The sequence below is a fragment of the Heliangelus exortis genome, chromosome 1 (assembly GCF_036169615.1).
Source record: "Heliangelus exortis chromosome 1, bHelExo1.hap1, whole genome shotgun sequence".
In the NCBI taxonomy this organism is placed as follows: Eukaryota; Metazoa; Chordata; class Aves; order Apodiformes; family Trochilidae; genus Heliangelus; species Heliangelus exortis.
In genome coordinates this window covers 155,951,273-155,963,713 of record NC_092422.1, presented here as the reverse complement: position 1 = coordinate 155,963,713, position 12,441 = coordinate 155,951,273, and the positions used below count along the sequence as shown (strand labels likewise).

Sequence of the window (12,441 nt, the reverse complement as noted above, 5' to 3'; positions counted from 1 at the left end):
CCAACCAGTTCTCAGAAATAGAGAGCATTTCTACAGAATGGAATAGCTTAAGAGACACACTTGTTATAAGATGCTAATTTCATAGAATCACAGAATGGTTTGTGTTGGAACAGACCTTGAAGGTAATTTAGTTCCAAACCCTCCCTGCCATAGGCAGGGACACTTTCCACCAGACCAGATTGCTCCAAGCCCCATCCAACCTGGCCTTGAACACTTCCAGGGATGGAGCACCCACAATTGCCCTGGGCAACCTATCCCAGTGTTTCACCATCCTCAATAAGAATACAATGCACAAAGCTGTTCTGCTGGGCTTTTGCAAAGCCCTCAATCCTGCTGCAGCATTGGTCACGCTGTTACTCTCAACAGGCAACCCTCCAGCCCAACTCAGCCCCCCTGAATAGGCTCAGAATCCTCACTCTCTGTACACACCACCTAAACCCTGACAAACCCACCCCCCCAAAAAAAATTTATAGTAACACCATCTCTTTAAAAACAATTGTACCTCAATGAACTATTTCCAACCTGAAAGGCTCCCCCCCTTGCTTTTCCACACCCAGCTAAGTTTGTGACTCAGCAAAAATTTCAGTTTCCCAAGTGTTTCAATTTCAGTTCACTTTTCAGTTTCCTTGCCTAGACAAGGGAATGCTGTAACCACTGCTGATACTGAGGCTGCATAAGCTTTTTTTTTTTTTTTTTTTAATGGCTGTGTAATAACAGCCTTTATTTCTCAGATGTCACAGTTGCTCCATCTTATAGCTCAAATAGTAAACATTAAAATATGAAAGAGCAATTTGTGTTTATTCAGTTAATTAAATGAAAAAAAATATGAGAACTACACGCAGAAGAGCTTTGCAGTGACAAAACTTTTCAGATAGGTATAAATAAAATGAGTTTACTAGTTAGAAGACTGATCAGGTTTTCCTTTCTTGGTTAACAGTGGCTAAAAGTAATTAAAATCATGCAGCCTGAAATCTCACTTTTCCCACTCAGAGTTGAGGGAAATAGAAAGAAAAAAAAAAAAAAAAATTAGTCCATAAATGCAATCAGCTGCTAAGCTACTGAACACAAATTTGAAGTGAACTCATTTTGCCTCCTCCATGCTTCTTTCTCTCTGCCACAAGTGGTCAGGGTCTGGAGCTGCTTCTACTGCCATGAAAAGCAAACACTTCCATCACTGTCTCCAGGGCCAGGTTTTTGTCCCTGTTGGGTCGCTTTGTTCCCAAGATTTCTTTTACACCTGCCACTGCCTTTTGCCACACCTTGACCTGACACAACAAGAACAGGCTTTGCAGTTGGCCCATCCCTGCCGCTGCTTCTCAGTCACAGTTCCCAGGCCAGCTGTAGCCTGGCACTGGTCTACTTTAAGGGGCAAGTAAGTAATAGAAATGGGCTGTATGAGAAACCAGTCATGGGGAAGGACTTTTTCTCTTAGTTGGCAACCAGCTCACTCCTCCAAACCAGAGTTTTTAAGCCCTGGTATCAGTCTTCATGCTGAATGCAAATCTTCAGACCAGCACTCATGCATTTTCTTTATTACAGACTCAGCCTCCTATTACAGGAAAAAAAAATAAAAAAAATCTGCTGTACAGTAAACAAAGGCTATGAGTCAAATCAACCATGACTTCGCCAGAAGCTCAGGGTGATCAGGCTTCCATCAGCTCCAGCCAAGACTTAATGTCTGGTGAACAAAATGTCCTAGAAAAATTACGTGCCTTTATAAACACATTTTTCTGGCAGGTACATCCTGTTGTTTTAAAAACCTGGAGAGACTGACTCAGCCTGGCTTCTGCAGGAGCTATGGGCATGCAATGGGTGGAGGGGAAGGTGGGAAATATGAGGGTGGAGGGAATGGTGCACGGGAAGGAAAGTGAGAGGAACAGAGCCGAGCCCCATGCAGCCTCTGGTGCTGGCGTGCAGAGAGCCACTGCTGTTAACCAGAGGCTTACAGAAAGTTGATGTACACATTGCCCACCTCCTTCGGTCCATTTTTTGTGCCTAGGCAGTTTTCCAGCATGTCTTTTGCGGGCAGGAAGCTGTCAGTCCTGGTGACAAATTGCCATAGCGCATTCCTGCCCGACAGGCGGCATTTTTGCTCTTCCTTGGCAATGCTGTCCAGCATGACTCCTCGGATATCCTTGGGCTTCCCTGGCACACCAAACACGACAAACAAGCCCAGACAGTCCCGTCCCACCAGGCGGCAGAATTCTGCCAGTTTCTCAGACCTGCTCCTGTTCTGGAAGTGCTCGTCTGCCAATGTGGCTTCCCGGCAGCAATCCTCCACTGCCTCCACGGGGCCACCTTCCATATGGAGAAGCTCAGCCAGCTGTAAAGCCTGCACGGCAATCTGGAGTTTGATTTGCTTGTCAGCTCCAGTCAGAGTCCAGATCCAGTCCACACCAAACAGGGAGGACTGTTGTCTGGTCATTTTGCTGGTCATGATGCGTTCCTCCACTCCCTTTTCCATGCAGAAGCTGATGAAGTTGACCAAAAAGATCTCGCTCAGCGTGTTTGTGGCTGGCTGGAATTTGCTCTGAGGATCCACAAAACCAAGATAGTCCTTCAGCCTTTGAGATGCATGGACCACACCTTGGCTGAAGACTTCACAGATGACTAGAGTTTCAGCCTCGTTTTCCTGGTTGTCCTCATGCGAAACCTTCTGGCCCATTTTTTGTGCAGAACGAGGTTGTTTCCACACTAAGCCCACCTCAGGGAAGTCCTTTTCTTTTCCAGCAAAGGCTCTGTAGGCACTGGGCTCAGACAGGCCTATTATGCATGCACATGGCTACCTGCTGCCTTCCAGATGAAGGTCGTGGCAGCAGCAGAGCTGATCTCTGTGAGTGAGCTGGCGTCCCGTGGGGCAGACGGGCTTTCTCCTGGGTGTGTTTCTCTGCAGCTGACTGAGCAGTGACCAGCCCGACAAGCCCAGTAACTTTCACACCTAGTGAACTCATTTGTGCTTGTTTTCCTTATTGTTAATTCCGGCACCGTTCCTTTAGCTGATGCTGTCTTATTCCTGTCTGACCTTATCTCCTCTGATCTCCATTCTAGGGTTATTACAGAAAAGCCGTTTTATTGTCACTGGGTGTTTCCCTGACATCAAGCAACATTTTTCTTCTAATCTCCCAGAGAACGGTATGCATCCAAACGTGAAGATTTGCACAGTGTGCCTGAGGTGTTTATCCTAGTATTAACTACTGCTACTGTCAGTGGCACTAGCTGTGCCACGGCAAAGTGCATGGGCTTGATGGGACTTCCGACACAACTGAGAAACTTGTGCTGTTGCTGCCTATAACTGGATTGCCACTGGGAAGCCTAACAGCCAATGCACCACCACGCATAACTATCAAACACAGATACAAATAAACAAGCTTCCCCACCTTACAAAATCCAGTCTCCCTACCTGTGAAAGCTGGGTCATATGTTACAGCCACATCAGGAGCCAGTCTTGTTCAGACCTTGTGCTAAATGCACCACTATGGTCTCTTCACTGGCCCAGGATCTCACCATCGTTCTCAGGAAACAGGCTGCAACCCACTGCTCGCTGCTCTTCCTCCTCCTCTTCATTCTGAATGAATGAAAAAGCTGTTGAGCTTCAGTCTTTCTCTGCCTTCTTTACTCTCATTTCTCAAAACATCTTCATCTGATATCTCTCTCTTTATGCCTACAGATGTTCTTGTCCTCCTGCCACCCCAGGGTAATGCCTTCTCAGATGTTGGTCAGGCCCAGTGCTGGCCTTGGCTCCCTCCCTCATGTCTGTAACTCTAATACCTTTTCTGTCCAAGGGTTCCCCAGCACCCAATACTCTCCGTTGCTGATCACCACTCCAAATCTACTGGCAACTCAGGTTTTGTTTCTCAGCTGCCTCTAAGAGCACTACCTTCTTCCTCCTGACTGAGGACAGGTAAAGAAGCTCAGTAGGAAAAGCTGTTGCTGCAAATGAAAAAGCCAAAATACCAAGCTGATGCATAAAGCTTGCACTAAATATTCCCAACAGCAAGGTGGTGCAGGGTAAGAGTGTGTAGGTAGGGTAAATACAACTTCCCTCCTAAAGGGAAAACCAGGATGCAACAATACCTCGTGGATGGTGTCATGGTTTGAGCCCAGCCGGTACCAACCAGGCCCCTGCTCACTCACCCCCCACCCCCACTGTGGGACAGGGAGGAGAAAATCCACCTAAAGACTCATTAATCGGGACAAGGACAGGGAGGTTTGCATTCCCTGGTTATGGTAAGAGGAAAAAAACAGACAGGGTCATTCTGGGAAGAAAAAAAACCCAAAATTAATTAATCTACAAGGAGAAAGAAAACATGGCCAGATCTTAACACCTTCTTCCCCCACCCCTCCCTTCTTTGGGCAAAGGGGTTTAGGGTCAGTTCCCCACATGATGTTTCTGCCTCTCCTTCTTCCTCAGGGGGAGAACTCCTCTCAGCCTTCCCTGGCTCCAGTGTGGGGTTCCTCTCACTGGAGAGTCCTTCAGGAACCCCTGGGACATGAGTCCCTCCCACAGGTGCAGTCCCTCAGGAGCTGCTCCAGCCTGGGCTGCACACAGGGTCACGGCTGCTGGGGGAGCAGTCACCTCCTCAGGCACAGGGTCCTCCATGGCTGCAGATCCACATCTGCCCCTCTCTGTGATCCTGCACAGGCTGCAGCTTCAGATCTGCTCACCTGTGACACTTTGGGGGATACAAATCCACATTTATCCCACCGTGGTCCTTCAGGGACTGCTCCACTACGCTCCTCCATGGGCTGCAGGGGCACAGCTGCCATCTCACCACGGGCTGCGGGGAAACCTCTGCTCGGGCACCTTTCCACCTCCTTCACTGACCTTGCTGTCTTTTGTCTGGCATTACTCTCACCTCTTCCTCTCCTCTGTGCGGCTGGTCTCCCTTTTTTTTTTTTTTTTTTTTCATATTTTTTTACAGTTTCATTTTCCCTTTCTTGAATATTTTCTCAGAGAAGCACACCCAGCATCCCAATCTGCAGGGACTGGAACCAGGGGAGCTTCCAGCAGCTCCTCACAGGAGCCACCCCTGTGGCTCCCCTGCTTCCAAAACACCACTGCACTAACCCAAGACAGATGGGCACCAGCAGAGTCATTCCAGAGGTTGTTCTGGATTACTCCTCCATTCCTAAGCACATATGTAGTTTAAGTGAACAGAAAAAAGTGGTTTAATCTCCATAGGCTCTTGATCAATACATAACTATTTTTTCCTCATCATGGTAAGCAAACAGAAGTTTATTATACTCTAAGTTGCCTTTTTATCCTCAGTGTTCTCATTTTAATGAACAAAACCACAGAAATAAAGGTCAGGATTTTTCTGGTTTGTCATCTGGGCTACACTGCACAGACACTGATCAACATTTGTACATGCATCCCAGCAACAAAATGTAGCTTGGGGAAGCTCAAGTCCTGTTGGCAAAGTAGCTCCTATGACTGCTGAAGGCTGTAAGGACAATGACACCTGGGACAAGAGAGGTGATCCTTCCTTGGGCACCCTGAGAGGACTCCCTGAGAAGCACAAAACCAAGCAGTACTTTCTCATCACGCCATACCAAACAACCCTAAGATGGTTCAAATCTGGATCCCAGAAACAAGTAAAAAGACTTGAAGTAGTTGATTTCTTAGCTGTTAGCTGAATCCTCCTGCAGGCACTACTGACAAATGAGTTCACCAAAAAGGAGCTAAGAAGTCTGCAAAAATGTGCTATTTTGTCTCTTCACCCTCAGTTTTCTTTTAAATAGAACAGAGTAAGCTTCCTAGGAAAATAAAAAGGAAAAAAAAAAAAGATGATATGTGAAAAACGAACCAGCTTCCAGAAACACTTGGCATTTTCCACAGACTTTATTGGGTTTTACATAGCAGTACACAGTAGTCACGTTGCCCTCTTCAAACACGCAGAAATTAAAATACTCCCAACAGTATCAACTGTGTGCACATGTGCACATAAACTTCCTGACTTTATCACTTGCTTTCATATTCCACCCCCATAAAATCTGAAACTACCAAGGTTCAGATGACAGGCAGCTTTGAGGGGATGACCTGGCTTCCAAACTGAATGCAGAAAGGGCTACTTACACGGTAATTAAATAAACCATCATCTGTTGTTGTTGATAAGCTTGCTAAAAGCACCAGGCTGAAGAGAAATCTGACAGTGTTTGTGTTTGTTTCAACACATAATTTTGTGTCATTAGACCCCTGCCTTTTTTTTTATCCCTCTGAATATCCAATCATGTTCACTAGCCAGGGTCTAGTGAGAACAAATCTGAAGGAATAATTTTGCTCAGAAGCTTGCACCACATCTTCCCAGTGCCTCTGCTGCATTTGGGGGAGCAGGGTCTGAAGCTCAACTTCCGTGTCAATAATAACACTATTTCAGAGTATTCACAGAAAGTGAGTTCACATCCCTGAATTCACATCCCAAGCATCTGCACCCTAAAGCTGACAGCAGAAGTAAACACAATGTGGTATCTTTGCTTGAACGAAATAGCTCAACCCAAACTGCAGAGGAAGAAAATGCAGGTAGCCAATTGCAGACATGAATGTCAGGAATACTGAATAAAACATCAATTCTGATCTGTCTGTAGACATCCTGGTAAGCAGCACAAAGCATTTTATATATAGGTTATGGATTGTCTGCCTGGCTCCAGTTACTAAAAGTAAATGGCAGTGCTTTATATTATGCATAACACAACTGGTCAACACTGAATTTTTCATCCTGGTGCATAAGTAAAACCCTACACTGCATATCCTTTAAAGAAGCAGGCTGATAATAGCCTATCAGGTGACAATAAATACAAAGCTAGAATATGTCTCCAATCTACCCCCAACATCTGATGGGAGTTCCCTAGAAGCCCCTGAAAGAATCACTCTTCCTTTGATAGCTTTCTTAATAGCATTTCAGAAGTACCCACACAAATGTAATGCAAAGTCTTCACACCACACCAGTAACATGCTGGAAACAGCCTCACTTCCAGCCAGGAGAGAGATGAAACAAGGGACAAGTACTTGGTAAAGCAACACATCACTGCAAGGAACAATTCCAGCCTTTTGTTTGTTTTTTTTTCCTTTACAAAGCAGAGAAACTTCATGCCACTGTGCTAAAATACATGCAACATTCAACACCATACAAATGACCACTGTAATAGAGTTACTTCTTCTGTTTGCTTAAGCTAGGACATTTCATAATGCCAAAAGTCTGACAAAAGATTTCCACTGGCTAGTTAGGATTTTTAAAATCTGATGGCTCTTCAAAAACAGAGGAGCTGTGCTTTGAGAAAGTAAAAGGATAGCAACATTTGATATTTGCATCTCAGAGGAAAAGCCCCACCTTAGGTTTAATATTACGAAATAATATATTTCCTATACATTTCTCGATATAACTTTTTTTTTTTTTTTCAACTACATCATCTTTACGTTAGTCACAGCACAGAAATATCCCTTCCATATGCAGGGAGTACTCTCAACTTTAAGGAAATTTTTAAAGTTATCAAAGAGTTAATAACTTTATTTGAATGCTATAGCTACTGCTGCTGGGAACAAGAAAAAAGACATTTTAGAAATGTGCAGTTTCCATACAAGTCACTGCTTAGAAGAACATGCTTTATAATTGTTGAATCCCACATGGAAGATCATTAAACTGTGCACTTAGTGAAAAGCAACAAAAGCAAACAATTCCAAAGGTCAGCCTGCCTTTTCCAGTAACCAGCTGGTATGCAAACTGGCATATTTTTTTACAGTCCTTTTCTCCCTTTCCCCGCACCTCAAACTTGCCATCACTCTATGTCACAAAATTTAAATTTTTGCTTTTATATGTACTTCATATACTTTTTTTTTTTTTTTTTTACTCTTTTTCTTTTTATATATAAAACAGTATAAAAATAAGAGCAACAGTCAAGAGCTACTGGGGAGTTTATGCAGGGCATGAATGACTAAAATCCTACACTGGATACCACAGGAAGGGCAGAACTGGTATTTGTGCCAAACGAATGCACTTGAAAAAGAGCAGTAACATCTTTTTTTCAGCTGAGAACCTAGAGAAAGCTGGTGCACAGTATCTACAGATGCAATACTTCCATCTAACATTATTTTGAAACAGTATAAAGGATTAGCTGAGGCCATGAATAAGCAAAAGGAACACTATCATACCATGTAAATTTAAATGCAACACTCTGAAACATACCACCAGTTTGTACATTAAATATAGTAAAAACAATTACCATTCACCAGTGTCTGGGGTGTTTCTTATGGCAACTTTAGAGTAGGCACCTTTTTTTCCCCCCCTCTTTTTTTATTCTTTAAATTCTCCACCTCCCAGTGTTACTTCCAAGAAACAGAAGCAAGAGCAATGCAATGTACATGATCTGCTGCTCATCATGTATAAGGATGATGTTTCTTGCACACAGGAAAATGAGCCTTTGTCAGTGCCTGGTGGTTACCATCACACGTTGGAGTCCTCATCTGTTATACTGGTGCTAGGAGACCGAGTTGCAAAGTCTTTAAACATTTCATCTTCTTTCAACATGTGCTAGAAAGGAAAAGAGGGAAGAGTCAAGATTCAGGCCCTCACAACTGAAATCAGGCACCTGGTTTCCTTCTGCTGAGTACATTTTTCACTCATGGCTCAGTCCCCTCTCTGCTCCCCCAAGTGACTAGGGGAGAGCAGGCTGGGGCTGGGCTTTCCCCAAGAAAACACACGACCATCAGTTGGCAACCCACTGCCAGATGGTGACTTGCTGGCTTAGAGCTGGGTGCCATGTCCTCTGCCCTCCCTGGAGGGTGGAGAATCAGCAAAGGGGGCTGGTGACCATGGGCTACAACCCCTAGCCAGGGGAACCTCCCAGCTGGGATGGGCAGGTATCTTCCTCAACCAGTGATTTTTCTTTTCATCGCTGTACAAAAAACAAAGGCCCTCAACTGACCCCTAGGTCTGATGGGCTTTCACTATACCCATAATTTGCAGAGTATTTGGCATATTTTGGGCCTCAGAGACCAGTGGCACTTCACTCTCTCCAAAGACGATATATTTGTATGCACTGAAACGGATCAAAGCAATTGCTTCCAAAACTACAAAACTCAGCTGCTTGACAAAGCCAGAAAGAGTGAGGAAAAGTTGTACTTTGTGGACCTGCATTTAACAGCACTGCTATTTAATACTACTGACTGCCAAGGGTTTTATACCCATGTTACAGAAACAGACCTTATTGCACAGACCCCACTTTCAAGCCTTACTGTCAAGTTGTTGATGCCTTCAGAAAATGCTCCTATTTGCCTCACTGTCCCTTCTGAGTCTTCCATCTAGAAAAAGCAGGAAAAGGATAGTGAATCAACAAATAACAAATTCATAGTATGTCATCAGAGAGTGGCAATTAAGTGCAGCACATAATGGAACTGCTTAATTGCACCTAACATGGTCAGAGTGAGGGAAGAGCATGCCTCATTGGGAGAGAAAAGGGAAGTTATGCCAGAGTAGGTCCTACAGGAACTGCATTCATAGCTTGAACCTCCCCAGGGAGAAGCACTTTTGTTAGTAATGCTGCATGACTGTAAGAAGTCAGGACATTCATGGGCCAAAGCAAAGGGAAGGTTTTTCTGGGAAAAGGAAGGTTTTCCCATGAACCTGACAGGACAGTCAAGGCCTCCAAACTGTTAGAATTGGCATACCTGCTCCAGCCTGTCCAGATCATCATCATCGTATACTCGGATATCCAGGCCAGGCTTAAAACCCTTCTTTGACCCACTTCCAGATACCCGTCCCAGCTCCATAGGACACACATACTCTTCCACATCATCTTGCTTCTTCTTCCTCAAGCTCCCAAAATTGCTGAAGGTAAGTTTCTTTGGCTTACAAGCAAAGAAAAAAATTGACGAGTCAGGAGAATCAGCAAAGAATCTACAGATCTCTTACACTTGCATTGGTGTTTCAGTGGGTCAAAACCTCAACGCTCTCCTAAACAAAGATCTTCTGAATAGCTGTATTTCATTATAATTGCATCTGAAAGAACAAGTTTCCTCATTCTACCACTGTTGAGACACCACCAACCAAATGATCCCAGATGAGATCAGAATCCTAGTGCATTAAACTATGAACATACACACTAAGAGACAGTCCCCCTCCCAAATATCTTATAATACAGGCAGAAGGATGACACACAAGAGTGCTACCTCTTGTCTCTGCATATGAGAAGCTGAGATGATCTGCTGAGTCCTCCCCTCACGCTTTTTTCATTAGCAGCCTCTTTTCTCAGACCTTACTGATCTGCCCTCCACAGAGGAATAAAACCAGCACACTGGAGACCTAAATGTCTGCCTGGAAGCTCACGCACTGCCCCAGACCAAGTGACCTACCTTGACCTTGGCAGTTGCTGTTAAGAGGACATAATCTGGGGACTCCATGGCTTCGCGTTTCTGCTGCTGAGCCTCCTGCCCAATGAGGAGGTTGAAATGAGTGGCCAAGTGCCGTCTCAGCAGAGTCTTGTTTGGTGGGATGTTCAGCAACTGGGCCATGGTTTCTACATTGAAACGAGGCTCCAAAACCTGTTAAAATTTTAAAAAATCACAGAGAATCCAGCTGAAGCCAGTACTGTCTGATGAGGTCTCAAGGGCATCAACAGGCATGCCTAACTTGGTCACTTCCTCAGGCTGCTTTGGGGTTGTTGATTGTATTTTAGAAAAGCATAAAACAAAGAGAGAAAAGAGTTAACTAGTTAAAGGATTTGTAAAATGCTACCTCCAGGCTTTCCTTCTTGAGTTATAAATAGAAACAAATCAGCAGACAAGAAAAAAAGGAACATAAGAAAAAGGAAGATAAATTCACCCTTAACTCCTGTAATATGAATGTGTGAAGCTGCCACAAAATATTTATCCACCATGCTCTTTAGGTCTGGAAAATGTAGCCAGAGGACTGATGGAAAAGAAACAGACAAAATGTTTGAGGCAGTAAATATACCTCTTAAACACCACAATGAACTTCTGCAAGTATATGCCACTTGCCTAGGCTATCTGATGCCAGAGCAGTTTAAAACAATCCTAGTTTGACACTGAAACCACAAATTTTACAAAAGCAACATGCCTTTCTTACAAAGTAAAAACATCTATGTCTAGGGAGGAAGATGATGGCTGTTAAGCAGCATGACAGCAGAGTACTGCATCGTAGGACAGGAGGTGGACAAGGCCATACCTAAATTAAACTGTGAGGGGAATACAGGTAACCCAACCCATTGCTGCCCACACTAATTCAACCCAAGACATTCCTGTCCTTAAAACTATAGGGTAATAAATTTTTATAGCGACTTCTTATTACGCAGAAAAAGAAGGTAAGGTGTGTGCAGCAAAGAACCTTGCTCTAGTGATTCTCAGCCATTTATTTTAATTTTTTTTTTTTAATAAAGTGGAACAATCCAGCCTAGAGCCTTACCATCAGTCCCCCATGCACCCCGCTCCCCCGCAGGTTAGGTGCATATTCTGCCAGATCAACAGAGCGCAACCACTCCATCACACGATGATTGGTCCACTGGGTCACCTCAGAAGCTGTGACATTATTCTGTGAACAGGAGCAACGGGCTGTTAAGGAACCTTCACAACTCAGTTGCCCACCCCCTGTCTTCACTGAAACAAACCTCTGCAGCCCTGAATAAATGCAAGCCCACTTTGCACTTGAGAAAAAAAGGAAAAAAAAAAAAATCAAACAACAAACCTTTTTGGATAGCTGTCTTGCAGCAATGCCAGTGTGGAGATGTGGATATGTCCACCAGGTGGATCTTCTCCTCCCTATCCCACAGTAGGGGTCCTATCCTCCCTATCCTTTAGTGGGGGCCTAAACCACAACATCTGGACAGTGGGCAGGTTCTGTATTATGCTTCATTTTTATTTGATTATCCTGCTATGTGCAAGGGCTAAGTGCAATTTCTACCAGTAGAACTAAAAATTTAGCTAGGTCTATGACCTGCTGTACTTTTCTTGCTGATACACACTGTGAATCTAAATCCATGAATCTAAATCCAAGAGTCTGGGCTGCATCATCTGCTGTTGCCTTATCCAGCATACGCTGCTTCCAAACCAAACTGATGGCTAACAGGGCCAGACTCCTTTTACACAGAAAATTTTTGACACAGCCATCAATTTTCCAGAGTTACACAGGACTTACAGCAAAAATGTACTCGGTTCAAGACGATTTATGTGCCAGATAGCACATCAGAGACTGAGCCAAACAGACAGCTGTTGGTTAGGAAGAGAAATGGGAGATTTGGCAAAAGGGACATGAGTCTGGGGAGATGGTAGGTAGAGGAAAAAGTGGTGTTCCAGGTAGCAGTAGCAAAGCATGAGGCTGGAAGAACATGAGAAAAAGAAAACAAAAAATGAAATGTAATAGGAAGGAAGAGAGAGAAGGAGAGAGTGGAGCAGGAATAATCAGAAACACTAGGGGAAAAAGCCTAGAGGATTCC

At 44.2% G+C, this 12,441-nt stretch overlaps 2 protein-coding genes across 15 annotated transcripts in view; both read right to left on the bottom strand.

Moving 5' to 3' along the window:
- Nucleotides 1-788: 788 nt before the first annotated feature.
- Nucleotides 789-4,254, bottom strand: REP15 (RAB15 effector protein). Its single transcript, XM_071733233.1, has one exon. It carries the CDS (start codon nt 2,663-2,665, stop codon nt 1,943-1,945), a length of 723 nt encoding a protein of 240 aa, XP_071589334.1. The 5' UTR covers nt 2,666-4,254; the 3' UTR covers nt 789-1,942.
- A 1,569-nt stretch (nt 4,255-5,823) lies between these two features.
- PPFIBP1 (PPFIA binding protein 1) overlaps nt 5,824-12,441 on the bottom strand; it is a 113,243-nt gene continuing 106,625 nt past the window's right edge. For 13 of the 14 annotated variants that reach the window (XM_071733220.1, XM_071733227.1, XM_071733219.1 and 10 more), the window contains 5 exons: nt 11,415-11,540; nt 10,346-10,534; nt 9,662-9,841; nt 9,230-9,295; nt 5,824-8,525 (listed from right to left, as the gene is read on the bottom strand). In XM_071733220.1, coding sequence (XP_071589321.1) covers nt 8,439-8,525; nt 9,230-9,295; nt 9,662-9,841; nt 10,346-10,534; nt 11,415-11,540 — 648 coding nt within the window. In that variant the 3' untranslated portion in view covers nt 5,824-8,438. The remainder of the gene's footprint in view (nt 8,526-9,229; nt 9,296-9,661; nt 9,842-10,345; nt 10,535-11,414; nt 11,541-12,441) is intronic. The other variant, XM_071733232.1, reaches the window with a different exon arrangement.

Coding starts and splice junctions, on each gene's coding strand:
- REP15 (XM_071733233.1), bottom strand. CDS start 2,665: ATGGGCCAGAAGGTTTCGCATGAGGACAACCAGGAAAACGAGGCTGAA.